The 27,501-nt window shown below is 34.2% G+C and overlaps 1 protein-coding gene and 1 non-coding gene across 2 annotated transcripts; one reads left to right on the forward strand and one right to left on the reverse strand.

Annotated features, from left to right (window-relative positions):
- Positions 1 to 81: 81 nt before the first annotated feature.
- On the reverse strand, positions 82 to 12,600 carry LOC133175334 (uncharacterized). The gene is made up of 5 exons (XM_061310431.1): positions 12,368 to 12,600; positions 11,947 to 12,157; positions 10,871 to 10,990; positions 9,579 to 9,726; positions 82 to 212 (listed from the first exon to the last, which is right to left on the reverse strand). Exons 1-5 carry the CDS (start codon positions 12,598 to 12,600, stop codon positions 82 to 84), a joined length of 843 nt encoding a protein of 280 aa, XP_061166415.1.
- A 14,603-nt stretch (positions 12,601 to 27,203) lies between these two features.
- Trnas-aga (transfer RNA serine (anticodon AGA)) lies at positions 27,204 to 27,277 on the forward strand. The gene has a single exon. It is a non-coding gene; the product is annotated as a tRNA-Ser (tRNA).
- The last annotated feature ends 224 nt before the right edge of the window (positions 27,278 to 27,501 follow it).

Genomic DNA, 27,501 nt, shown 5'->3' on the forward strand with positions numbered 1-27,501 from the left:
TGATTGTTTAAAATGTAGACAAACACATATATACAATGGAATTCTTTCACAATTTTTGTTACAAAATCATCAAACATGCAGTTAAAATCGTTTGTTCTTCAAATTGATCATTGACTCTACATTTATTGTAATTGGCACTGACAATCCGGGTTCTGTTGGGTAAACCAGTCCTGATCCGGTAAATGATGTGGTGCCAACATTTCCGGTTGGTTCTGTAAAAATCATTTAATAGTGTGAGTTAAAATATAACAAGTACAGCTTTTTCAAAAAGTTTACCGTCTAGCAACAACCTTAAACAGTAAACTGACCTAAACCTATCAGGCCGTACAATTCTTGAAAATTTTTTGGCTTTGAATTTCTTTATTAGTTTTTTTTCTGACATAAGCACTACCAAGTGAAACGTTAACAGATGCTCGGCTGTCTACGGAAACTTCGATTCTGCTGCTGAGATCATTCGGCAAACCTCGGCTGATTCCGTCACCATTGTGATATGTAGATGAGGTACGAATCGGCCGAGGTGTTGCATAGTGCTGTCGAGATTAGAAAAACAGTGCAAAACAAAGGGAAAGAGAATACATACAAACTGTAAAGCTTGCATGCAATAAAGATCAATTCTGTTAACAATGAAAATATAGAAACGTTTTTTTTTCTTGGGGGGGGGGGGGTAGTTGCTAAAAAAAAAAATAGCATGTTAAATCGAGATTAATTAGTGTCAATTTCCACTGTTCGTTTTGTCATATTTTTTTACGATTGAAGATCTTGAAAAATTGTTAAGGTGTACGAAAATTAGATCATCAGAAAATTATCTCCCTTGCCTTGAACAGCATTTCAACCAATGAAATAATTGAAAATGTTTTCATCATGCAATTTCTACCAATCACAAAAGAGAGGAAGTGCACGGTCCGAAGACTGTAAAATACTTCAACTCTGTATATTACCATCTTCCAAGGAAGACGGTAATAAGTATTAAACATACATGTATAACAATATTGTACCTTTTAAAATCATTTCCTTTGGAAATCTATACAAAAAAGTCTAACATTTCCAATGACACTCAAAAATCAATTTTAAACAAGAAACGTTTGTGAAACACTGATGCCCCCATATTGCAGCTCAAGGCCAAGGTTAGAGTTTTTCAAATGAAAGTCAAACTCCAAGGTCAAGAGTTCAAATATGTTGGTACTCAAAGAAAGGTCTTCATGTCAAAATGAATGCTCCCGTGAAGTATGAAAGCCCTAGTACCAGCAATTTAAGTTAACGGCAAGGTTAATGTTTTTGCGAAGAAACATATTAGCAGACAAACAGACAGACGGACGGACAGAACAAAAACTATATGTCCCTGAATCTTCGACTGCAGGGGCACATAAAGTACACATGCATGTTTATCCAGTTTATACATGTATTATGCTGTACTATTTATTTTTGTTTCTTCTCGAAACAATATGTATTTGATTATAGCTACAAAACGTCTTAAAATTGTTTTCAAAAAAGGAAAAAAAAAACAGACTTGAACATTATCAACTCGGTGCTATTTTTAACCAAAACAGTAAACATTTATAGCCCAATCCCATATGACGTTGCAGTCGTTCTTCGACCATTGGTATTATCCAATAACTTAAAAATGTACTCCTAGTAGAAAAATACCGGGAGATATTTTTTTTTTTATTTTTCATTAATATCTTTGAAAACACTAAAAAAAATTAAATAAAAGTACAATATGGTTTTTATATGATAGGTTACTATTCACACTTGTTTGTTCTTGAATCAATTAATTGATATTGACTCCAAAACATCTAATAAAAAATAGACTTGAAAATTATCGCCTTAACGTTTATTTTTACCCTAGACAATAAACATATGGTGACCAATCCCATATGACATTTGCAGTCGTTGTTAGACCATCGATACCATGTAATACCAGACCGAGGTTCATCGTATACCGATAAAAAACTGCTTTTCATTGTACTTGATAACAATAAATATGTCACAGGGGTGACCTACGATAGTCTCAGTGGTTTGGGGGTTGACCTGTGGTATTTATTTTGTACATTGGTCAATGTTGGAGAGGTTTTGGTTATAACGTATGATGATTTTGAATTTGTCTTACACCGACAACAGAAAGAAAAAAAAAATGTCCTGTGGAAATGCGTTATAATCTATCCTAGCCTAGTGAAAGACAAACCCCAATCCCACCATTGTTCAAACAATAATGAATTTAAAAAATCTATAAGCTCCACCAATACAAAGAGACCATTTTATCTTGCATACATTTTTGCACAAGGTTTTTATGACTGAAGATTAAAAAAATTTCAATTTCTTCTCATGCAATAAAATCATCTCTTGAAGAATATATTTAATCGACATTCTTAAGAGAAGGCAGATTTTTGATATGATAAATTGTTGGATATTGTTTTACAAAAGATCTTTTTCGTTTGAAGGATTCTTATTTTCTCACAATAAAAACTTACTTAAGCTACATAAAACGTCAAGAAACTGAAATTAAAATCTATACTTTTATCAACTCGATATATACACTGTACATGTATAGATAATTTTCTAGAACTCGGATAAAAGTCGTTTAAGACCACTTAGTGAGATTCCATATGAAAATTTGCAAATCTGGACTAAATGACATTATAAAATTGCATCACATTTCAGATTAATCCTTTGAAAGCTTATTAATCTTTATTACTATTCAAGCATCATTTCGATCAAATTAAACAACACAGAGTGCGCCAAAGCAGGTTTTTTCCCTAAAATTACTGTGACATTTTTTTCAAGCGTATTTAGGTCCTTTAAAATGGGCCTAATCAAACAGTTGTGGATTTTTTTTTAAATAAATTGTTACCTTCAGATTTTTGTTAATCGAAAGATTATTATTATTATTATTATTTTTTTTTTTTTTTTTTTTTTTTTTTTTTTTTTTGCAAAGTTGGCCCGAGAGTGATAATCTACACTATAACAGCGTGAAAAATCTCCAAAAACCTTTTAATTAGCTGTTAGCATTGATTTAATGATTAGATGAAATAGATCGCTCTGATGAACACATTGCTTATATTACATTATACAAGGAAGAGAGAAAATAATTAAGTGTCCATTAAATCTATTCTTTTATTGTTTTTTTTCTTTTCGGATTCTTTCTATTTTAAAGTAACGTTTAATATTAAGATTGTCCGACAGTTTGATTTATTTGCTACAAATGTGTAACCATAACATCTATTGATGGAACATGTCTATACAATATGCTAGAATTGATAAAATTGAAAAGAGGGGCACTTATCCACGCTTTTGTATGTGCCACGTACAGGTACAAAGGACCTTCCGTACACACAATGGTCGTTGTTGTTGTTTTACTTTTTCCGAAGAACTGTTTTCACAAATAACTTCTTGGAAGGTTTATATAAGTATGGAAAAAATGTGTAAGAAACCAACAAAGGGTACATGCACTTTTTTCGACATAACAGTACTCTGAGGCCGTAAGGTTGACTAAAAAGGACGTTTGTTTGGTTAATTGGTTGTTTAACGTCCCTTCGAGAATTTTCACTTTAATTGAGACGCCACTAATTGCCGGTGGATGGCTGCTATTTTTTATACCTTGTACTCGGCGCTCCGGGCGTTTGAGCAGTGAAGGATCTTTTTTCGTGCCAGCACCTACTGCGACACGGACCTCGGTTTATACGGACTCATCTGAAAGATCGGTCTCCACGTCCCACAGTGGGATTCGAACCCGCGATGTAAGGAAAAACTCCTTACGCTGCCACTATAGAGCAAACGCTCTAACCACTGTGCCACGCGGGCGACGAAAGGAACGTTAATGTACACATGGAATGTCTTCATTGTGGTGAAACATACTTAACTGGACGTTTTGTGAGGTATCGTATAAATAAAATGCAGTGGACAAAGCAAAAAACAATGAAATTCATAAATTTAAAAAAATGTTCTGCCAGAAATTTGCATTTAATAAAATATAGTTTTCCACTTTAAAAAAACGATTATGTTCCTTTTAGGCATTTCCCTAGCGATTCTTCAAAGTGTTCAATATAATAATTCAGACTGATTGTTATTAGTATGTTCCATTGGAATACAATTTACTATACACAGATAAAATCGTGAATTTGGTAAACACAAGTGTTCAAACAACCTTAAAAAATGGATATCATTTGTCTTGAGTAGCTGGTGATGTTTACAGTTTTTAATAAAAGATCGTTTTTTTCATATGAAAGACTCATTGTTTTTAGATAAAAAGTGCCCTCAACTAAGAGCATTTTCAAAGGGGACATCATTGACTTTCAAGATTGATCTTTATTTGAGAGCCTGATAGTTTTTCCAGTATAAAGAATATGACCATAGATAAAGTTGTTTTGTTGACAGATTTTAAAATAAAATGGCAGTTCCCCGTATATTCTTGTTTCAGTCAATATTTATGTGTGCTTCAGGTAATCCTTCAGATATAAAGTACTAATAGCCGACGTGTACGAAACAAAGTGCTGATAGTAAGGGAGGGTTCATTTACAGAGTAATGTCTACCAGAGCCATTTGTATGTCTTGTTTTTAGCAACACTAAGGGATCACTTTACCCGGCGTCTGTCTGTCTGCCCGTCTGTCACACCTTATATCTCGAGAACTTTAAGAGGTGTGGATTTGATATTTTGCACAAATATTGCTTGGCACTATGGCTTTTGTAAATCACCATGGTTAACAACCTCAAGATTCTTGACCTTTGACCTTCATGTACTTTTCAAAATAGTTCACAGTGCCGATATACAGCATATTTTTGACATTTAAGTGGTAAGTTTATGCTATTTAATATGTGCACCGTTTGGCATAAAACATTATGAAAAATACCAGCGTTACAATCCACTTGACTACTACTTCGCAAAAAAACGGACAGTTTAATTTAACTTATGTCTTTTGAATTTTGAGAGGCTTGGTTTTAAAAATAAGCATTTATACATGTTCATGAGCTCATGACACTGTACTTTGAAACTGCATGGTATTCAGTTACCACACAAACTTGTATCTAAATGCTATGAAAATGCGTCGGGATCGGTTTTCCACAGTGGATCGTTAGACTGATAATTGCAGTAAAGATGGGCTGAAATCTCTTTTGGTGGATTATTGGAAATATTTATTAATAAAATGATAAATAATTATTTCTAATGATTTAAATTTAATTATTACTTGAGGGTCGAGGAACTATATTTTCTTTAATTGACAGATTCTAACGCAGTCTTATGCTATCCTTGGATGGGTTTTTTTCTCTTTGTAGGCAAATGCATGAACTACAATATTAGTAGTAAATAAATAGGTGACCATTCATAGATTTATTTACATCTGTAATGAAGGTACAGTTGTATAAATCAGGCGACACATGGGTTCCTTGGAACAATCTAGTTTATCCTAGTAACCTTTTCTAATATGAGATGTGCTGTAAACCTTATAATCGATAGATTTTACTTTAGGGCCTCATTCTCAGTGCTGTAAATTTTTTTTCAATAGACTTTAAATATCTTAATTATAAATCGATATTTTACATAATTCAATAGTTATACTGTACGTGTTATTTATTTCAATTTTTGACACATCTCATGTAAAATTTTAGCGTTAAAAATAGTGGATTTTTAACTATTCTAATTCATTTTTTTTTCAAACCAAGAATACCATGTTCACAAGAACACGCGCTCGCTTTCTACAGTAATCTTTAGAATGAATAAATAATGAATGCTATTCTCTTTAGAGAAGTGGACAGGCTTTCGCCTACATCCACTTCTCTTCGCAAGCCTTCATGTTTTGATTCTGGAAAACGTGTAAATCTCGAACCGGTGACGGTCTACACTTCAACTGACATTTCGTCTAAAATACGTCTGAATGTACATAATAGACGTGTTATATTATCAATTTTAACATAAATACACACAATTGTCACAAGAAAACTGACCTTTAAGTATTGTTAATCCATTTTTCACAAGTTCTCCATCCCGGATTTAAATTATGTGCAAGTAACTCTTGAAGTATTCAAAAATCTCTAATTCGGATAAAAATGGAAACTATTTTTACAAAATAATAATGGAACGAGAGAAATCGTCTACTCTGTTTAAACTAACGAGACAGTATTTCCTCAAGTTTCGTTCAAATTCTTTTGATCTTTGTTTTAAATCTTTTTTCATTTCTCGGGAAAGGTAGAGTTAATATCGTTTAAAAATAAAAGAAAATATTTTTTAGTATTGTCAGTGAGGAAGTAATGAAGTATTTTTTAAGGTAGTATGGGATACCTCCACGTTCTGACGTATTTCCGTTTGAAGTATTGTTTTGATTTGCATGAGTGCTTATTATCGGGTCAAAATTTGTAGATACACCGTTGAAAAGAACACTCTGAAGCCTATTTCAATGCAAGTTCTCACAAGTCGGCATTTTAAGTAAAAACAGACAAAAAAATCGCAAGTATATAAATTTACTTATAATTGTACAACGGACATTTAAAAAAGCAAACCCCTGTAAAAGGTAGTTTCAACATTTCAACGTTTTGAACACTTTTAAGCAAAAGCTGTATTTCAATTGTTTGGGTAACTGTACAGCACCTTGTGTGCGGTGAGGCATGGATAAGTGCGATTACTTCACATTGTGCTGAATTATCACCAATCAATTATCACGTTAACCAGAGCTGGACTTTTTTGTTATTTAATTCAAGAAGTAACTGTTTGGTCACAAATCAGCTAGCTGTTGTATATAGTCCCAAAACGTTCAGATGAATGCAATTGCTCTGAACAAGACACGTCCTGGAAAGCGATTGTCCATGCATTGTTTTCAAAACCGCTCAAAGTTGAAAACTACAAAGTGCGATTTTTTTATGGTTGGGAAAAAATGCTCATCATTTCTAAAATAGCACCCAGGTTTTTTCAACCCTTGGAAAATAAAGAAGGATAACTCTTCCGCTCGGATCTTTTAATTCAAAAAATTTTAAATGCATTTTATATTTTCCATTTATATATATATTTTCAATTTGTTTATTTCACTTTGCTTACATATCAAGATACATTCTTATTGTAGACTTTCATGAAATGTTATCCATCTGTTTTCAAGAAATAAAGTTTTCCCAGTTTTTTACGCTTATTTTTTGTTGAAAATTAAAAAAAAATACTAAGACATATTTCTTGTCATTTTTGTTTTTATAAACACTTTATATTAGCAAACGCCTGCCTATAATATTAAGCTTATGAAAAAAGAATTATGCAAGAAAAAAAATCGTTTTTGTATTTCTCATTAAAATAATTAAAAAATTATTAAAATTACACTTTAATATACTGAAAGGTGGGGGTATTTCAAATCCTTCTAATTTGGGTACATAAATATGTAGGAGAAGTTTCGTTTGGTATCCCATACCACCTTAAGTTCAAATTTACATTTAAATTGTATTAAAATAGTAAAAATAAGTATAGGTAATAATATTTATCTTGAATAATATGCTAAATCAAAAGTGAATTGTCCAAAACATTTTTTGAACATTAAAATACGTCTTCGCCAATTTTTCCAAATTATCCGACTTAAAATTTTCAATTTTTTCTAATAAGCTGTGGTAGATAAACATTAGTTTAAATCCGGGATGGAGAACTTGTGAAAATGGATTAACAATACTTAAAGGTCAGTTTTCTTGTGACAGTTGTGTGTATTTATGTTAAAATTGTTAAGATAACACGTCTATTACGTACATTCAGGCGTATTTTAGACGAAATGTCAGTTGAAGTGTAGACCGTCACCGGTTCGAGATTTACACGTTTTCCAGAATCAAAACATGAAGGCTTGCGAAGAGAAGTGGATGTAGGCGAAAGCCTGTCCACTTCTCTAAAGAGAATAAATGAATGCCAAAGAATGTTATACATTTAGAATGATTCTGCATCTAACTTCCGGCTACATTGGAACAAAATGTCTTCCCTAGTATTTTTGAAGGTCTTCTGGATAAAATGCTTAATAATCGTATGAATGTATGTTGGTTTCAAAAATACATGTAAACTTAAAATTTGATATCTTAAATAGTAGAATTCAGGTCAAAATAACATCTTCTATAATCTCTGGCATTTTAGAAAATGTCTACCAACAGACGTAATACTTGTGTAATGCCATGGCCTCATCTCTCATTAACAGTAAACGAGCCTAATATTTTTTGTCCCCCGCTTTCACTGAAAGTGGGGGATATCAATTTGGGTCCGTCTGTCCGTCCGTCCGTCTGTATTTCTGTCTGTCTGTAACGCTTTCGTTTCCGCGCGATATCTCAAGAACCCTTTAAGCTTTCTCAATGAAATTTTGCATAGCAACTCCCTATGGCATAAAGAAGAACCCTATTGATTTTGAGGTTAAAAGGTTAAAGGCCAAGGTCATAAATTTATAAATTCTGTCTGTTTTAACACTTTCGTTTACACGCGATATCTCAAGAATCCTTTGAGCTTTTGCAATGATATTTTACATAACAACTCCCTGTGGCCTAAGGAAGACCTGTATAGATTTGGAGGTCAAAAGGTCAGAGTTCAAGGTCAATTTTTTTTATATTCCGTCTGTGTGTAACACTTTTGTTTCCGGGCGATATCTCAAGAAGCTTTTGAGCTTTTGCAATGAAATTTTATACCATAACTCCCTATGGCATCTCTCGCCCCTCTTGAAGTGTCCCGCCCCGTTTTTTTTTTATTTGTTGTATATTAAAAGTCGCTTGGCACTATTTTTTAGCACAGGGGCATGTGGAGAGTTATTACGTATAATACAGGTTGTCGGCGGACATTATATTCTTATTACATCTCTTAGAACTGTTTACTAAAGGCTAAATTAGACACCATGTATTGATTAAAATTTTGACAATATCAAACGTGAATTTAAACATTACATGTGACCTTATGTTTGCATTTAATTTACTACGGAATCAAGTGTCTCCGTGGTCTAGTGGTATGTTGCTCGCTTAGCAAGCGAGAGGCCCGGGTTCAATCCCCGGATGATTCTCCTTTTTTAAAATATTGTTGTTTTTTTTTTTGGGGGGGGGGATTTACTAAATGATACTATTCAACATGTGAAATGAAAAAGTTATGATGTCTGGTGTGTACAAACTCATAAAATCATTATTATAGTGTGATAAATATTCTGTACATTAAAAATAATCTTCTATACACATATTAAAGAATAAGCAATGAAATCTTTATATCCATATTGGCATTTTTTTAAAAATTTGCTTCAATATACATGTATACATTTAAAAATTCTACAAATACAGGGGGCAGTGTGACCCCACCTCCCCTCCCCCCCCCCCCCCCGAACATGCTCTACTTTTTTCCCTAAGCGGGGGGCACAAATTCTCTGAATTAGCTTGTTTTTCTAAATGTAAGTAAAAGGTCGGGATCTACTCACATATAGAAAGGCACACTGTAGACTTAAATTTTTCAAAGGTTTAGTGATAAGCAACAGACATGCTAAATATCAATGCCCCATCATTATCAGTTCATTTTCTGTGTTAATGTGAATTCAAAAATCAAATATAAATTTTCAACAAACTTACTTATTCCTAATTTTACTTATGTCTTTATCACTTCTAAAACACCTACCCATTACAAGTTCATAGACATTGTCCTGCTTAATGGCAGCCTTGCAGAACTTGTAGAATTGTGCTCCCCCGACTGTGTGTAGGTTGTGGTGAGGAACATGAGTGGTCAGCTCAGCATACAACTGTATGGGATCAGCAAGGGTCACAACCTCAAAATTAGAAATAAAGATATTATAATATTCTCACAACTTAGTGTTAGGAATATTGATATTCCTTTTAATCCTACTCACTCCCTAGAGTTAGGAATAATGATATTCCTTTTAATCCTACTCACTCCCTAGAGTTGGGAATAATGATATTCCTTTTAATCCTACTCACTCCCCAGAGTTGGGAATAATGATATTCCTTTTAATTCTACTCACTCCCCAGAGTTGGGAATAATGATATTCCTTTTAATCCTACTCACTCCCTAGAGTTAGGAATAATGATATTCCTTTTAATCCTACTCACTCCCTAGAGTTAGGAATAGTGATATTCCTTTTAATCCTACTCACCTGCTAGAGTTAGGGATACATGTAATTATATTCCTTTCAATTGTAAATCAATGTAAAATTCTTATATAAGTAGGTAAATTTTTAAAACCCTAGCTCGAATCCCTCTGGACTTGTTTTTCTCCCATACACTACTGACTATATTTAACATAAGTCTTCACACAATAATATAGATACGTTCCGACAACAAAGGATGTAGTATGGAAGGCACTATGACGATGATTACCATTTCGGGGTATTTGAAGTAGGTGCCATGTAAAAAAGAATCATGTCAGGTACGCACTTTGAAGTGTGCTTTTTAAGGACGACTTAAATATCACAGTTTTTGGACAGTTTATAGATCGAATCATGGGTTTCAGTCCCTATTGTCCCGTATAAGTGTTTAATTCTTCGATCAGAATGTTTCACAAAAGAATTTCAGATACCAGATACAAAGTCCCAAAACCTCAATATCACCTTTGCAATTGCTTTACAAGTACAGCAGTCGAATTCCTGTCCTTCCTAAGTAAATAAAACTCTCCTTGTGCAAATCATGCTTTTCTTTGTTCAAACAACAAAATATTTCCTAGTTCAAAGTAACCCCACTTTTTCTAGTAAGTAGTTCAAACTTTATCGAGAGTTTCTCTGTTCAAACTTACCATAGCATTTCCTAGTTCAAAGTTATATCACTTTTCTAAGTGAGTAGTTCAAAATTAATCGTTTCCCTCTTCAAACTTACCATAATATTTCCTTGTTCAAAGTTTCCCAAGTTTTCCATGAAAGTAGTTCAAATTTTCTCGAGTATTTCCTTGTTCAAACCTACCTGAGCCATCGCCCTTCTCTGTAATGCCTCTTTGGTCTTCTGGAATTTGGCAGATGTGTGAGTCACGAAACATATTTGACCATTGGTTCCATCAATATCAAACCTCATAGCCATGTGTCCCTTTAAAAGTGATTGAAAATTTTGATATTAAAGTTGCCTGTTTTGTCTGATAAACAAGTTAGAATTTCTTTCAATAAATTTCAATTTAAAATATGTGTATCAAAATCTATTAATATCTTGTTCATATTTTCTTGATTGATAATCGGCTTTTGCTATTGTTTAAACTTGTATCGTATAAAGAAAAATGAAACCTGTCTAATTCGACATGCATTGGGATACAAATTTTGTGTCGAAGTAGACAGGGTGTCAGATTGCGCAGTGTGAAGAACATGGAAAATAGTAAAATGGGAATGAAAATAAAGGTCGGAATTCACGGTAAAACGAATTGCACAGGTGTCGGATTAGACAGTTTTCACTGTATCAACAGTTACCTTTGATGATTTTTTGTACAATCATTTAAAAATGACCTGTTCTCAGAGTTAAAATAGAGTAACTAACAATGTTTATAGTGTACAACTCCGTTTAAACATTCATCCAGAAATTCGTATAAAAAGTAGAAATTGTATAAAAACCCTGTAGGAATAATGATAACTCCCTATTCAGAACAAAGATGTACATGTAGTTTAGAAAGTTATGCCCAAAGCTATTTTTTGCCAAAATCCTCGGATAGTGGTAATAAAGTGTAACCAGTTTGAAAATTATTTGCAAAATGCACTTGAGATACATAAAACGATGGTTTGAAATGTTTTTTGTGAAAACCAGAAAGATCCAGAGAATAAAAAGCATTATAATTATGCTTACTTAACCATTGATAATTATACTCCTTATAATATTATAGGTGTAAATACGTCACATTGCTAGTTTAAATTTTTTTTTAGATTGATGTTAAACTTACAGAGTTTTCTCGTAATGATAGAGTATTATTATCCAATGATAAACAAAGGATTCTTTTTAATTAAGTTACCAAATACATAAATATATCTGTGCTATACTTCTTCTCTATATTAAATACTTACGACTGTGAAATCTAAGAGGGTAGACGATTTGTCAAGTCTGCCATGAAGAGGGACTTGGTCTGATACTACATAAATCACCATTTCGTCGTCCTTCACGATGGCAAATTCATCCATTGTGCCTCCGCTAGGAAGAACTGTGGTCCAGAAAAGTCGAAGACTAGAGTCAACGGGCATGGAGGGCTGATAGACCTGTTGTTCAAATAACTTTAAACTACACGAATTGTATAATAAAGATTGAAATAAATTTGGCCAATCAATCTGATTTCATCTATTATAACATGTATAATAACTCTCACTCATAAATCATCCATTTTCTATGATACGTATAATGCATGAAACTAAAATCATCCTTATTCTTGTAAAGTTAAATGAAAGAATATTAAACAACTTAGTTGAACCTACGTTGAGCTGGGGATTCAACGGAGTTGGAGGTGTCGCCCTGACACTTTGCTGATAAGACGGATATCTTGCTGAACTTGCAAACACCTGTCGATTTGCACCAGGGAAATTGTAGTTTTGAATATAGGCATTGTTTTGCTGAGGAAGCACGCTTTCTGTTGCCATTATCATGGACGTCATTTCCGGTGTGTTGTATAGAATACCTCGTGAATTTGAAGTGATATCGTTCTTAGAATATATATTCTGGTTCATCATAGGAGTGACCCTTTGGTAGGATACCATACCATTCTGCACCGGAGCAGGATAAATAGTATTTTGTTGTATTAAAAGTTTTTTAATCTCTCTTTTTATAGCATTATCTTCAACAATGCCTTGATTTCGCTGGTTTCCATACCGAGAAAATTTGTAAATAGCTTCACTTTTCCTTAGAGGTTTAATTATACCCACTGCTGGCACCATAGTTGGAGTTTTATCTAATTCGATCACTTCCTTTGCAGCTTCTCTATATTTCTTGAAAGCATCTGTTTTTGAAATTGCTACTATGCCCTCGGGGGCACCTTTGAAAACTTCGTTGATCTTCTGCAATGTGTCTTTGGCTTTTTCAGATATTAGGTTCAAATTGGTCAACTTGGACACTACAGCTTGTTGCGTTGTTGTCGTCGTCGTAGGGCTAGTGGTAGTCGGTATCTCTGTTGTTGGCTCTGTTGACGTCGTTGTCTTTTCTGTGACAACTTGTTTGGTAGTTGATACTGTTGGAAGAATAACAGTTTCCATTGGTACAGAAGGACGCTTCATTCCTCTTAAGTTGGCACGAGGCTTTGTTTCTGCATAGATATTTTGTATAGGGTTTTGAGAAGTTTCTTCGAATGCTTTCTCAGCTTGAATGATTTGAACAGGGGACTTCTTAAGTTTTTCTTTTTTAAGAGATAAACCAATATCATATCCTGTAATGCCCGCGGCCATGTTATTTACAGAAGTTGTTGGTTCAACATTTCGAATCTTCGGTTTAGTGTTTAATTTTTGCATTTTTGTTTCACCAGCCTGTGTTTCAGCCCTGTAAACAAACGGTAAATTACTTGGCATTTTAGGGAGAAAAGTTTCTTGCGTTTGTGGTAAAGGAACAGTTGAGGTTCGAATATCAATATTGCCAGGGATGTCTGTGAGCTGAACAGTTTCAGTGGAGTTAAGCAAAGCTTCGATTTCCTTTTGAATATCACTTGAATATATGTTATTAGTTGAATATAGTCCGTTTCTTCTTTTAGCTGCCGACGCTTTGTCCATTGTACTTATTGCCTTAGGTGCAGGCGTAAAAAGAGACTGATCCGGGAAAATGAAGTCATTTTTGACAAGTTTACTTGATCCAAGTTTCAAATTAACCGTACTTTTTGGAATCTTTTTGGTGTTGCTGGAATAGCTAACATCTTTAAAAGCCTGCTCTGCAAAACTTGACACAAAATCTCCAGATATTATCATACCAAGCGTGGATACCTCTGGCGGGGGTTGGGTGACAGGAATTCCTTGAATTGGATCCGTCGGGGAAGGCATGGGCCATCTGAAGTCTGTCTGTTTGTCTCGCATAATGTTATGTTTAAAGAATTGTTTTTTATCTGATTTTTCGTGAATACTGTTAGTGTATAGAGAATTTTCAGATCTGTGAATTTCGGCTGTATCCTTGTAAATAAACGCCGGTTGGAAAGAAACACTTGGCACTTCCGGAATCTTTACCTTCGGTTTCTTGTTGGTTTTGAAGCTGAATACAAAATTCTTCCCGCTGCTCTGGTTATTACGTAATACAAATCGAGGTGATTTTTTGACAGGTGCTTTCTTAGTAGGTTTTTTTCTTTGAATTTTTGCGGCTCGTGTTGTACTTTCCACCTCGTGAGCAGCCAAAAGTGAAATTGAAAAATCCGTCTGACTACTTCCGTGTTTCTTCACTCTGTCTACATTAGCTTTTACATTCGATGTTCTTTCAGGTACCTTAGGTAATAACTGTCTAATTTTCTGTGCCTCTTTATTTTTCATTGCATCAGTTTCTTTTTCTCTTTTAACTGTATCAACTTGTAAGTTTAACATTCCTGCATTAGCTCTATCTGATATACCGGACAAAGTTCCCACGACTATGTTGTTTTCTCCATTTGTTATACCTGTTCTCGTAAATTCACTTGCATAATGATCTAGATTAACATTCAAGTTCTCTGACGAAGTGATAATTCGTGATTTTACGTTTTTAGGATCGTCCACTAAACCGTTAGTGATGAATTTCTTACGAGAAGCTTCTGTTCTCCTCGTTTCATTCTTTCTTATTTTTGATTTTGTAGGCAATTTTGCAGTTACAAATTCAATTTTCAACGGAAAATGCTTTGTTATCGCTGGCGGTAACTTTGATTTTGACGGGGCCTTTGGTTTTACAGTAACTTTTGATGATTTGGGTATTTTTTCTTGTTTGGTCTGAGTTTTGGCTTCATTCGAAACAGTAGCTGTGTCCACTACTTCCCTAAGTTCATCAGAACGAAACGCTTTCAAGGTTGCTGGAGGTTTTAGAGACTTTTTCTTTGGAGGTGTATTCTTACTTTGGTTTTTCCCTTTTTCTTTCCTTCTCGGTCTAATAGGTACATTTGGAGGAATACCAACTGTAAATTCTGTGTTCCCAACTTCTATGGTAGTGTTCGGTTTTATCCGGAAACTGTGAATTGTCTTCTGTTGGATCACTTCTTTAATGGTTTTACTTTTAATAACCTTCTTTTTGAAATCCTTGTCAACCTTTATGGTAGAATCTAGAATCGATTTCAATAATTTATCCTTCTTCCTACGATAATTTGTTTTCCAATCCTTCGTGTCAATTTCAATGTGTAAAGGAAGGGTTTGAGTCAATTGTTTTTCGTTTTGCTTCAATTCATTTTGATGAGGTCTTATACTTTTTCTACGTGTGACAAAAACATCAGACATTTCTTTCTTTTTCTCCTTTCTTTTATTCGTCTTTGTTTTTATTTTATTTTCATTTTTAACTTGGGTTTTTGAATTTCCCTTGTTTACTTGTCGTAAGTATTTAAGTTTATTTAACATTGGCATTTTATCATATTTAGTTACCGGCGATTCCGTAAAGATTTTCCCTTCTGATAACGTATTCATATCTGCGTCGTATCTATCTCGATTTTTTTTCTTTGATTTTGTTTTTACTGTTTTCCTGGTTTTTGATTTCTTTTCGGAAGTTTTAAGTCTTTTGTCAGATTTCTTCTTCTTTGTTTTAGACTTTATTAACCTCACCTCTTCCAATTTATTCATCGATTTTTGATCGGACTTTTGTTTGAAGGCAATAGGATCAGCTGTTGATGTTAGATACTTATCATTAAAGACAGTTTGTTCATCCAAAATGTATTGTACCGCCTTGTTATCCGCAGCCATGCCAGCCAGAGACCCAATTATGTATTTACGTTTAATTAAAAACTTACTGACTGAATTTGAGAAATCCTTTTCTTTAATCAGTGGATCTTTCTTATTCAGTGACGTCTGAATGTCGTTTCCCCCCTCTTCTGGCATCATGGTATATTTTACACTTTTATATTCAATTTTTGGTTTTAGACCCTTTTCTTTTTCTACTACAATTTGATGCATGCTTCTTGTAATGGATGCTCTCGCTCGGTCTGGTAGATATGAAATAGAATGATTAATATCTTTCGTCTTCTTATCAGCAACTTTTTCCTTCGAATACACTTCGTTTGCTTTATTCCGAATTGCTTTGCGTCTTTCGATTGGCTTGAAAGCTTTTTTCTCTTTTAATGGCGACGGAAGTAAAAATGAAGACCTTTTTAAAGTATCCTCCTTAACAACAATCTCTGGCATTTCTTTTTTAACACTTTTATCAGTGGTTGCTTGTTTCAAAGTCTTAACAGCACTAGTTTTATGTGCTCTGGAAATTTTTCTTTTAACTCCATTGTCATTTTCACTTTTTGCTGGTTTAGATGATGTTTTGGCATTTGAAATTCCAAATATACAAAAACACACCACCGCAAAAAGAATAAAACGAAAAAACCATTTTATCAACATGGCTAAAAAATTGAATTGTAAACTCTTAGGATATAGAAATGTGGAATTTTAAGCACATCCTCACACCAAACGCGTTTCTTAATTACATGTGGACAAGGGGAATTGTTTGTCATACATGTGATATATTTGAAACACGGGGCGGATATTAGTGTATTTATTTATATCGATATTTTGCCATAAAGTGTCAGGATCATGCTTCGGCATTTTTTTCTCCTGATCAACCATGAATACCAAATGAACAATACCTACTCATTTATTGCTGCATGCTGTCGGCGCAGAAATTTTGCGGTTTTAGCCGTCCTGCGACAACCATGACACGCTGTAGTCATGTCCAGTTTGCCATTGCTCAAAAAATACCAAAAAACTATCTACAGCGACAATTAGCTTTCTTTCATAGTTGATTTATATGTCATTTGACGTAATACTTAAGCAAAGGAAAAGAATGGCCTGTTCCTGCTAGTGAGAGTTCGTTCAGGAAAGAAAATAATGATACAGAGGTTTTAATTGCCAGAGAAGTCAATATCCTGGATACTCTCTTAAAGTTATGACTTATTGTATTAAAAATATAAAAAAAAAAAAAAAAAAAACAACAACAACAACTTTCATTCAATGTGGTAAGCGAAATTTTAATCTTATTTATGATTTCTTTCATTAATTGTGAATTAAATTAATACCAGAAACATTATTTTACATGGTTGATAGACATGATTATTTTTTCAAGATTACAAAAAAGTAAGTAACCACTGTTTGATTAATAGACTCATATCAAAATGTCAACCCTTGACATTTAAACGATAATGTACGTTCTGTAATACGAAAAACTTTTTGCCTATTTTAAGAACAGGATTTGTTTTATTTCTATTTTGAGCTTTTTAGTTTTATCAGTTTTGTAGCTCTGTGGTACACTGACGTCAAACCTCTGCTATATAACCATATCGAACACTATCTCCAAAAAAAGTACTTGTAATTACAGGACCACCATGGGTTTTCTGACAAACAACATAGAAAGAGTAAACATTTTTTAATATACATGTATTAATAACAACATGAAATGGTTGAAATAAAAGCAATTATTTTGTCGATTGACCCTGTGGTAACTCGCTGCCATCAACTCTCTTGAAATCAATGCGTTTTGTGATTTGATCTTGAATTCCCTTTTTTGGCAATGCACATATTGTGGATCTTCTTTTTTAAGCATCACAAACACTACTTTTTACATTTTACAAACAATTAATATACCGACTAACAATGTCAATCAAACCAACGTATTATAAATACGCAATTTATTAGGGTTATTCTGTTTACATGCATAATAAAGATGTTTCATAATTTCTGCTAAATCAAATAAGTTTCCTCTGAAATAATCATTCTTAAATTTGTGTGCGTACCATTTCATATTTTAAAAAAGTTACATGTATTTTGCACTCGAGTGGAAAAAAGATACGACCCTATCACTCACTCCACCCCAACAAAATATGTTTGAGGAGGGGTTATGGTTTGTACCCCTTTTTGCAAAACCTTTTAAATGGCCTTTAAACTTTTCTCACTTATCTAACAAATTTTAATTATTTGGAAGAATAATTTCCGTTGAATTTGATATTTTATATGGTAACTTCGCCATTGTCTTGCAGAATCTTATCGGACATACATGTATTTTTCATAATTTTGGCTGTTTATTTAATATACTAGGACCTTCATCCACATATATACATTAGTTTAAAATATATTTATTCATTACAAATGAAATGGATTGAACAGCAGGCATATTGCCTATAATCGTTCTATCCATACATTGACCTCTATGTCCCAAGGTTATTGTTAACTTATATAAGACATAACATCCGAAGCTAAAAGAAAATGACCTAAACAACAAATTCGTTCGACAAAATTGTTTTTGTTTTTTCTCAGTTGATGACCTGAATTGAATATTATTTACTTTACTAAAAGAAGTTAATTTATGATACGTGGGCTGTTAAGTTTTTGCTTCAAGACCTGAAGATAGCCACTGATTGGTAGTATTTTAGCATATAGCGCATAAACAAAAAACATCCTCTAGACCGTCACACACATTAACAGTTAATAAACAGAAAAACAACTGAAACATGACTTCTTCACGTGAACACAATTCATAAAGGTGCCTCAAGTATTAGTCTTGATGGCATTTGGACATTCCTGCCAAAAGGAACACATGGGATTCCTCCTGACCGCCTATAAGCTTGCGCATCACTCCATTTGTTTGTAGAACTGTGTGAGTGTGCATAATAATACTTTATTAAGCCTTAAATCCATTTATTTCTTGCCAAAAAATGCTAAAGGAGAGGGAGATAAAAAAAAAAAAAAGCCCCTGCACCTTCATTTCTGAGGGAAAATGGAAAGATAGCTCGAGAACTTTTTACGTTATGCATAACGGACGACGGACAAAAACGGCAATAGATAACCTGAATGACTCTGGTTACCCGAAAATGGTTACAATTTTTACAGAACATTTATCGGTAATTTAATGCGGAATTAGAATTTTATGTCATTTTTATTGAAAAAATATTGTTCTGTTTTAAAAAAAATAAGATGTGTTTGTGATACACTGATACCCCCGTATGGCAGCTTATAGCGAAGGTTAAACTTTCTCAAATGCAAATCAAAATATTAATTGGTACCAAAAGTAAGGTCTTGTCTCGAGAAATATATTTCTGATGTACGAAAGCAGAAACCATTGATAGATATGGTTAAGGTTAATTTCTTTTTCAAAATCAAGTCAGACATCAAGGTCATGGACAAACGGTCAAAATTAATGTTGCCCAAGGAAAGGCCTTTTCACAAGAAATAAATGTGTAAAATATGAAAGCCTTAGCACCAACCGTTCAAAAGTTATGACCAAGGTTAAAGTTTTTCAAAAGTAAGTCAAAGTCCAAGGTCAAGGCCCAAGAGTAAAAGTTGTTGGTATCTAAAGTAAGGTCTTGTCACAAAGATTACATATATGAAGTATGAAAGCCCTAGCACCAACTATTCAAAAGTAATGGCTAAGGTAAAAGTCTTCTAAAAGTAGGTGAAATTCCAAGGTCAACGTCAATGGGTTATAATTGTTGGTATCCAAAGAATGTCATGTAACAAGAATTACATATGTGAAGTATGAAAGCCCTCGCACCAACCATTCAAAACTTATGACCAAGGTTAAAGTTTTTCAAAAGTAGGTCAAACTCCTAGGTCAACGTCCAAGGGTCAAAGTTTTTCAAAAGAAATGTCTTGTCACAAGGATTACACACGTGAAGTATGAAAACCGTGGGTTTTCTGACCAAAGTAATAACAAAATGTTTCTAACTTCTAACGTCTTTTTTAGCATTCTTGTGAATATGAAAAGAGCCATTAAAAATGTGAAACAAATGTGTATTTTGAAACGATTAACCGGTTAATCGGTCGGAACGTCTTGCGGTTAACCGATTTTCAATTCTGTAATCGATTGTCATCCCTACAATTTATATTCCTTTTTATAAAAAATTTTATGTCCCCGTAATCGAAAATTCGTTATAGTTTTTGCCCTGTCCGCCTGTCTGTCTGTCCGCAAAAAATTTAACCTTGCCCATATCTTTTTATTGGTTTCAGCTATGGCTTTAATATTTCACATGTATATTCTTTGTGACAAGACTTTATTGACCTTGACCTTGGGATATGACCCACTTTTGCAAAAATGTATCCAACTTTAACCTAGGATATAACTTTTGAACAGTTTGTGCAAGGGATTTCACATGTGTATTCATCGTGACAAGACTATTCAGGGGTGTAAATATTTTTTGACTTTTTGACCTTAACCTACGTGTACTTTTGAAAAACTTTAACCTTGGCCATAACAACTAGCACTAGGACTTTCACGGGTATATTCCTTGTGACAAGAGCTTCCTTTGGTAACCAACAATTCTGACCTTTTGACCTCGACCTTGGAGTTTGACCTTCTTTTGAAAAACTTCAACCATCGCTATAACTTTTGAACAGTTGATGCTATTATGCATTGCAGTGTATTTCTTATGACAAGTTCTTCCCCTGCGTAACATTAATTTTGACCTTTGAGTTTGACCTACTTTTACAAAAAAAAATAACCTTGGCTTGGGCTTTCGTATTTACCAGATATATGCACTGACTCAAGTCCTATTGGTAACAACATATTTTATCTCTTGACCTTGGAGTTTGACCTGCATTTGAGAAACTTTAACTTTCGCCATAACCTGCCATACGGGGGCATCAGTGTTTCACAAACACATCTTGTTTTCGTTCGAGATGAGCCCCATTTATTCATTCCCTAAGGCAACTGTGCCTTTGCTTGACGAACTCTTACATTTCATTTTTAACGTCTCATAACCTTCGTCCAAAGCGATATATGTATTACAAAACACAATGCAAATGTCAGGGCTGTCGCCAGTTCTTGAAACGAGGGTTCTGGGTATACGTAGGGTCTAAACTAGAATTTTTTTTTATATATATATAAATGAATACCATTTTGGTTAGTTCTGCTGCTGGAATTTTTTTTTCGCATATTGAATTTAAGCAAAATTTAGCAGCATTACTTAGAATAGTTGCGAAATTGCAGCTCTCTGGCTGAAAAAATTCAGACAGACAAAGCAAGAGGTACAGATACAGGTACACTCCCTATAATCGGCACTTAATTACATGAAATATGAAGATAACGAACAGTAATCAAGCTAAACAAAACGTAAACAATTCAGTGTGAAAATAATGGCCTAACAATTGGTATGAAAAACTTCAGTCAACAATTCGACTATATAAAATGGGAGCAGAGTAAACAAGAACCTCTGAAAACATCAGAGGTGGCATCAAGTGCCGTGGAGGAGCACTAAAGCATCTCCTGTCGAGCGGTCACAACACGGAAAAACGTAAACAATTCAGTGTGAAAATAATGGCCTAGCAATTTGTACGAAAAACTTCAGTCAACATTCGACTTAACGATAGATTGTATTTGCTAACAAGGTCATTTTATCGACCATAGAATTTGCGAAATGTTTACTTTAGACGAAACTGTTGAAATTCTTGTATCTTCAACTTATTTAACAATAGCTTGTGTCGTTTCAGAAATTGTTCGTACGTAGAACATGCTCTTGCATATTGAATCAACTAGTAGATATTAAATTCATAAGCAGGTGATAGTGGTACATGTATATTGCTACATATGTAAGTGAAGTTGACGATAGAAAAGTTGTCATCACCTTTCAATCTCCCATGCAGAGTTGTCGTTCGTTACTCTCTGAATGTATGAGCCGATGGTAGAGAGTGACCACCTTTATCATAAAGTTTTATTGTTAATTAAAATTGATGTCTTTCAATAGTAAAATATCGAAATATGAAACAGATGTGCCAGACTCTGTGGTGTCTTTTATTTCGAGTTCAATGTTATATTGAATTAAAGTAGGAAAGAAAATGAATATTATTAATTGAGAAAACGTTGTCGATATATCTAAATGTCAAAGTTTACAGCAAGAGATTTCTCTTTTTTTCATTGTTTTTTTTATATATAAATTCTGCTTCATATATATCGAATACAAAATAGGTCTGCTAATAACGGGTTGCAATTAGTACCAATTGGAATTCTAAAAGATTCTTAGAAGACTTGAACTCCAAAAACTACATATTACATACCAGATATTGTCAATCAGAATCTCAGGCATCTTTTTAATATCAACTTCGGAGTACTTGCGTGTACAATCATTTTTTTAACATAATAATTTGACATGACCACTGACAAGGTATGTATATTTAGAAGTTCCATTTTTATTTTTAAACCAGAAGTCTCTGTCGAGACTGTAGCTCTACTGGTTTATACTTATAACAAAGGAAGAGAAAAGTAGCACTTGGACTTGAAACTTTGCAACAGCAATAAATAAATAATAAGCCTTGTTTTACTCTCTGAATTGCAATCAGACTAAAACTGTAGATGGAGTAGCCTTTTAAAGGAATTTTAGAGAAATTTCGATTTTAGTTACCATGGAAACGTCATTCATCAAAATCAAAAAACAATAAAGACAATTATGTATCTCAGTGTAGTCTACTTGCATGCCATGTTTATATTAAAATCAGACCAAGTAATGTTTTGAAAGTATATAAAAGAAATTTCAAATTTTTTTTGTAACTATGGCAACACTTCACCAAAATCAAAAAATAGATATACAGAAATATGTATCTCAGTGCAATCTACTTGTATGCCAAGTTATATTGAAATCAGACCAAAACTGTAAGAGGAGTAGCGTTTTGAAAGTATTTCACAGAAATTTCTATTTTTAGTAACCATGGCAACACCGTTCATCGAAATCAAAACCCAATACACAGAATAATGTATCTAAGTGTAGTCTACTTGTGTGCCAAGTTATACTGAAATCAGACCAAAACTGTAGGAGGAGTAGCATTTTGAATGTATTTCACAGAAATTTCTATTTTTAGTAACCATGGCAACACCGTTCATCGAAATCAAAAACCGATACACAGAATTATGTATCTTAGTGTAGTCTACTTGTGTGCCAAGTTATAGTGAAATCAGACTTAAACTGTAGGAGGAGTAGCATTTTGAAAAATTGTTTACAGACAGACGGACAGACAGACGGACGACGGACAACTTACTATCTCATAAGCTCTTCTGGTCTCTGACCAGTAGAGCTAAAAAAGCATGGACTTTAATTTATTGTGGTAAATGATTGTATAATTTTATAAAGTGTTGAAATGTCGTTCGGTTTAATGCTATTGATTTTTGTTTTGTGATTTTAAATTTTCTAAAAGTTCTTGGGAGTTTTTGAGGATCCATCTCTTATTAACACCACTTCTTGAATATGTATAACAGTACTCCTGAAGTTTCGTTTTCAGTGAAGTTAATGAAGATAAATTTCTACGTCTTTTGGGAATTCAGTATAGATATGGTAAATCAAATTCAACTGATTGTTGGAAATATTAAAAATATTTAAAATTGACCTTTTATTTTGAAGAATTTCCTCCTTAGAAAGGGAATTATGAGTATAAGCAAGATTACCAATTGCAGAATTAAATTTAAGTTCCTCTAAAACACAATTACTCGTATAATAAACTTTTGAGGGCCTTGCGAACAAAGACAATGTTGTTAACTGCTTTGTGAGCTGCATGGAACCAGTACATATTGATCTTGTAATTGATTTAATTCTTTTTTTACTTCTGAATTTTTGAAGAAAGAAGCATAGATGGTTTTTATATTGCCCCTCAACTGTTTAATGCCAGATTTCAACATCTACTGCTACTTTAATCCATTCTAACAAAGTGCCAAGGTCTTATTTCTCATGTTTAACCCATCGCCTGTCGTATTCTTTGACGAAATTCATAATTACATGTATATTTATGAAATGTTGACGCTATTTGAAAGATTGGGGTTCCCAAAATTTTGAAATAAGTGATTTACGGTCCTCATTATTAACTACATGTATATATTCACATCACCAGTAACGACGTGTCTAGCAGGACTAAAGTTGTAGGGTGAAGAACATAAAAACGTAGGAGGATTATGTTTCAGATTTTAGATATCAAGGCACTGTAGAGTTGTTTGTAAATAAAAAGTTTGGAAGAAATAGTCAAGAATACAAGGTGTGGACTTCAACTTGAAATGTGGTGGAATAACATGTATGAGAGAGGAACGAACGACAACTCTGCATAGGAGATTGATCCAAGCATTGTAAAAACCTTCAATTTAGGGCACCGCTTTTTTTTCGCAGACTTCTAGTATTATATCTTGTATTATATACATTCCCCAAATCTGTAAGTCTGTAAATTATCCATATATTTTACCCCTAATCTTTTTATTCATTTATTTTTTTACTGTTGGGGTTCCGAAGAGAAATAGGTGGCCTTGGAATGTATGATTCAAAATAAATCCTAGAAAATTTACACGCTCGTGTATATATATCAAATTTTTCTTTTTATATTCATATTGTCTTCTTTTATAGACAATATTTAGATGATACCCCCCCCCCCCCAAAGGAAAGGCATTTGCATGCTGGGACCATGCTGAGATGCTAAGATCATGCCTAGAAATTTACACACCCGTGTTCGATATATATAATCTCTTTTTTAAATACATATTTATCTTTTATAAACGACAGATAGATGATAGTTGCCCCCCCCCCCATAAATAGATAAACATTATTCTCAGCAGCTGTATTTTATTCGATGGCGTATTTTGGCATACCCCCCCCCCCCCCCGGATGTTGTAATGCCATTTTTTTAACTGACATTCCAATGCAACATAAGATTGTTTAGAATCGTTGAAAGGTAAATATGGTATCACGTACGTTAATGCTTCCCATAGAATAGCGCAGTGCACTCTGTGCCTTCACTTCTCTGAACTACCAATGTATGAGTCGCCCCATCCTCACAAACCCTTGACATAAGTCGCTATTTAAAAGTTGGGCTAGAAAGCTACTATTTCATTTGTTCCTGGTCTAGGACTGGAACCAATCAGAAAACAGTTTTTACTGTAGGTACGTTTTGTAAACTATGACTCGTCTTTAAAATGGAAAGTGTCGATATTGTAGGATTTGTGACTAGTTACATTACATGAAACATTGGGGATTAACTTTTGGAAAATCGTCGTCCTAACAATCATAAAAGATATGCTCTGGAGTTGGGCCATTTGAAAACGACGGATTTGAAAAATCCCATTGGTTAGTTTATAATCACCAATTACGTCATGTGTAATCACAAACCCAACTTTTAAATAGCGACTTATGTCAAGGGTTTGTGTGGAGTTCCGAAATCACAAAACCTTGACATTGTGAGGATGGAGTCGCCCGCGTGGCGCAGTGATTAGAGCGTTCGCTCTAGAGTCGCGGAGTAAGGATCCCACTGGGGGACGTGGAGACCGCATGAGACCGTATAAACCGAGGTCCCGTGTCGCAGTAGATGCTGGCACGAAAAAGATCCCTCACTGCTCTATGACCCTAAGTGCCGAGTATAGGTCAAAATTTGCAGCTCTCCACCGGCAAGTGGTGGCGTCTCCATATGAGTGAAAAAATTCTCGAGAGGGACGTTAAAACAAAACCACGACGTCATAATGGAGAATGACGTCAAGTCACTGCAAGTTGTTATGACGGGGAGAGTGTCATAAGCTTTACACCTTATTTCAAATCGCATGTAAAATATAAGAACGCTGTTGCAAAACTCATACGTCTGAATTGTATTTTTATATCTTCTATGTCTGAATATTTTGAAATACTTAATTTAATTACCCTTGATCGAAATTATGCGTGTTCAAAATGCCAACAAAAAATTTATACTTTTGAAATGTACTCTGTATTATACCCTTGATTAGAGGTAGAATTTCTTATGTGTATAAAAGAGTCTGGCGCAGACGATTAATGAGGATTAATCTGGTATCTTTTGTGCAAACCTGTAAGAGGAGTTTGTTCTCTAACTGATAAATGTGTGATGGCTTTGTTTTAATACAGATTACAATGTTGAGTGGAAAACACCCTCAAATGTGTCGGTAAGTTGAACTTCTTGCGAAATATTTTTTACTCAAGTAATACTATGACTTTTCCCACGCACAATTCTGGTACACAAGAATACGATGATTCATATAACAAATGTTTATAATAAATGTGTTAAAAGGCTGCGCCAAAGAGGTTTATGTGAAACACTTCAAAAAATTATAAATAACCGTCACGTGATCTGCGGAGTCATGTGATATTATAGCAAATATGTTCGTATATAGCCTCTATATAACCCTTTATATAAATTGGCTGTACTTAAGTACATGTATAGCTTACAAATTAAAATCAAAACCGACCTCGCAATGCATATTATGTTTTAAAAGCATTTTTAAGCTTCGGGAAGCCTTAACATAGCTGCGTATGGGTAAGAGGTTTTGGCGGGGGAAGCATATACATGTACTACAAGAAACAATACTTGAAGCGTGTGACAAAAAAGCGGCGCTGTATATCGAAGATTTTAATTTACAACGCTTGGATCCGTAGCTCTCTGGTTTGTCTGTCCGAAATTTCTCAACCAGATAGCTACAGTTCTGTAGCAGCTATACTTCTAATAAATGACCAAAGAATTTATTTTGTTTCAAAAGAACATTTTTGAGAGTTTTTTTTAAAGGAGTGCGAGACCCCCTACCCCGTTTTAACGGCGTTGTTTGTAGCTGCAAAGTGAACTTTTTTACTTTGCAATTGATCGAAAATCATATTATTTTTAAGACGTAAGTTGTTATTTCTTCTCATTAGGCAGGGTAGCCATTTAAATGAATACCCCTACAGAAGGCAAAAGGTGTGAAAAAGGCTTATTCCCTTGGTGCTGTCTGACGCCTGGAGCGAATTCTTCCATCGTACATATGAAAACCAAAATACACGTAGTTTCTGTGGAAAAATCGTACTCTTGAAAATCAATATACACGCAGTTTCTGTGGAAAAATCGTACACTTGAAAATCAAAATACACGTAGTTTCTGTGGAAGAATCGTACACTTGAAAATCAATTTACACGCAGTTTCTGTGGAAAAATCGTACACATGAAAATCAAAATACACGTGGTTTCTGTGGAAGAATCGTACACATGAAAATCAAAATACACATAGTTTCTGTGAAAAAATCGCACACTTGAAAATCAAACTACACGTACATGTAGTTTCTGTGGAAGAATCGTACACTTGAAAATCAAAATAAACGTAGTTTCTGTGGAAAAATCGTACACTTGAAAATCAAAATAAACGTAGTTTCTGCGGAAAAATCGTACTCTTGAAAATCAAAATACACGTAACTTCTTTGGGAAAATCGTACTCTAATGGTTTGGGCTGTGGATATCGGCCTGGGTAGCTCAGTCGGTAGAGCACCTGACTAGAGATGCAGGGGTCCCGGGTTCGATTTCCGGTCCAGCCATAAATTTTCTCCTTTCCTGTTACTGATTTGGTGCCGTTGACCACCCCTGGACTTCCAGGTGAAAGTCCTGCCAGGGGCAAATAAGAACTTGGATTGTGTCTTCGAGGGCGAAAGGAGGGAGGAATGTAATGGTTTGGGCAATGGATATCGGCCTGAGTAGTTCAGTCGGTAAAGCACCTAACTAGTGATGCAGGGTCCCGGGTTCTATTCCCGGTCCAGCCATA

The sequence above is a fragment of the Saccostrea echinata genome, unplaced genomic scaffold, assembly GCF_033153115.1.
Source record: "Saccostrea echinata isolate AGI-Se365-2 ecotype Australia unplaced genomic scaffold, CSIRO_AGI_Sech_v1 ptg000002l, whole genome shotgun sequence".
In the NCBI taxonomy this organism is placed as follows: domain Eukaryota; kingdom Metazoa; phylum Mollusca; class Bivalvia; order Ostreida; family Ostreidae; genus Saccostrea; species Saccostrea echinata.

What these genes read in the sequence shown, in the direction of transcription:
- LOC133175334 (XM_061310431.1), bottom strand. Translation starts at nt 12,600, where the DNA reads ATGATGAACCAGAATATATATTCTAAGAACGATATCACTTCAAATTCA. An exon ending in AGGGCGACACCTCCAACTCC is followed by an intron (nt 12,158 to 12,367) that starts GTTGAATCCCCA and finishes CAATTCGTGTAG; the next exon opens with TTTAAAGTTATTTGAACAAC. An exon ending in AGAGAAGGGCGATGGCTCAG is followed by an intron (nt 9,727 to 10,870) that starts GTAGGTTTGAAC and finishes TCTAATTTTGAG; the next exon opens with GTTGTGACCCTTGCTGATCC.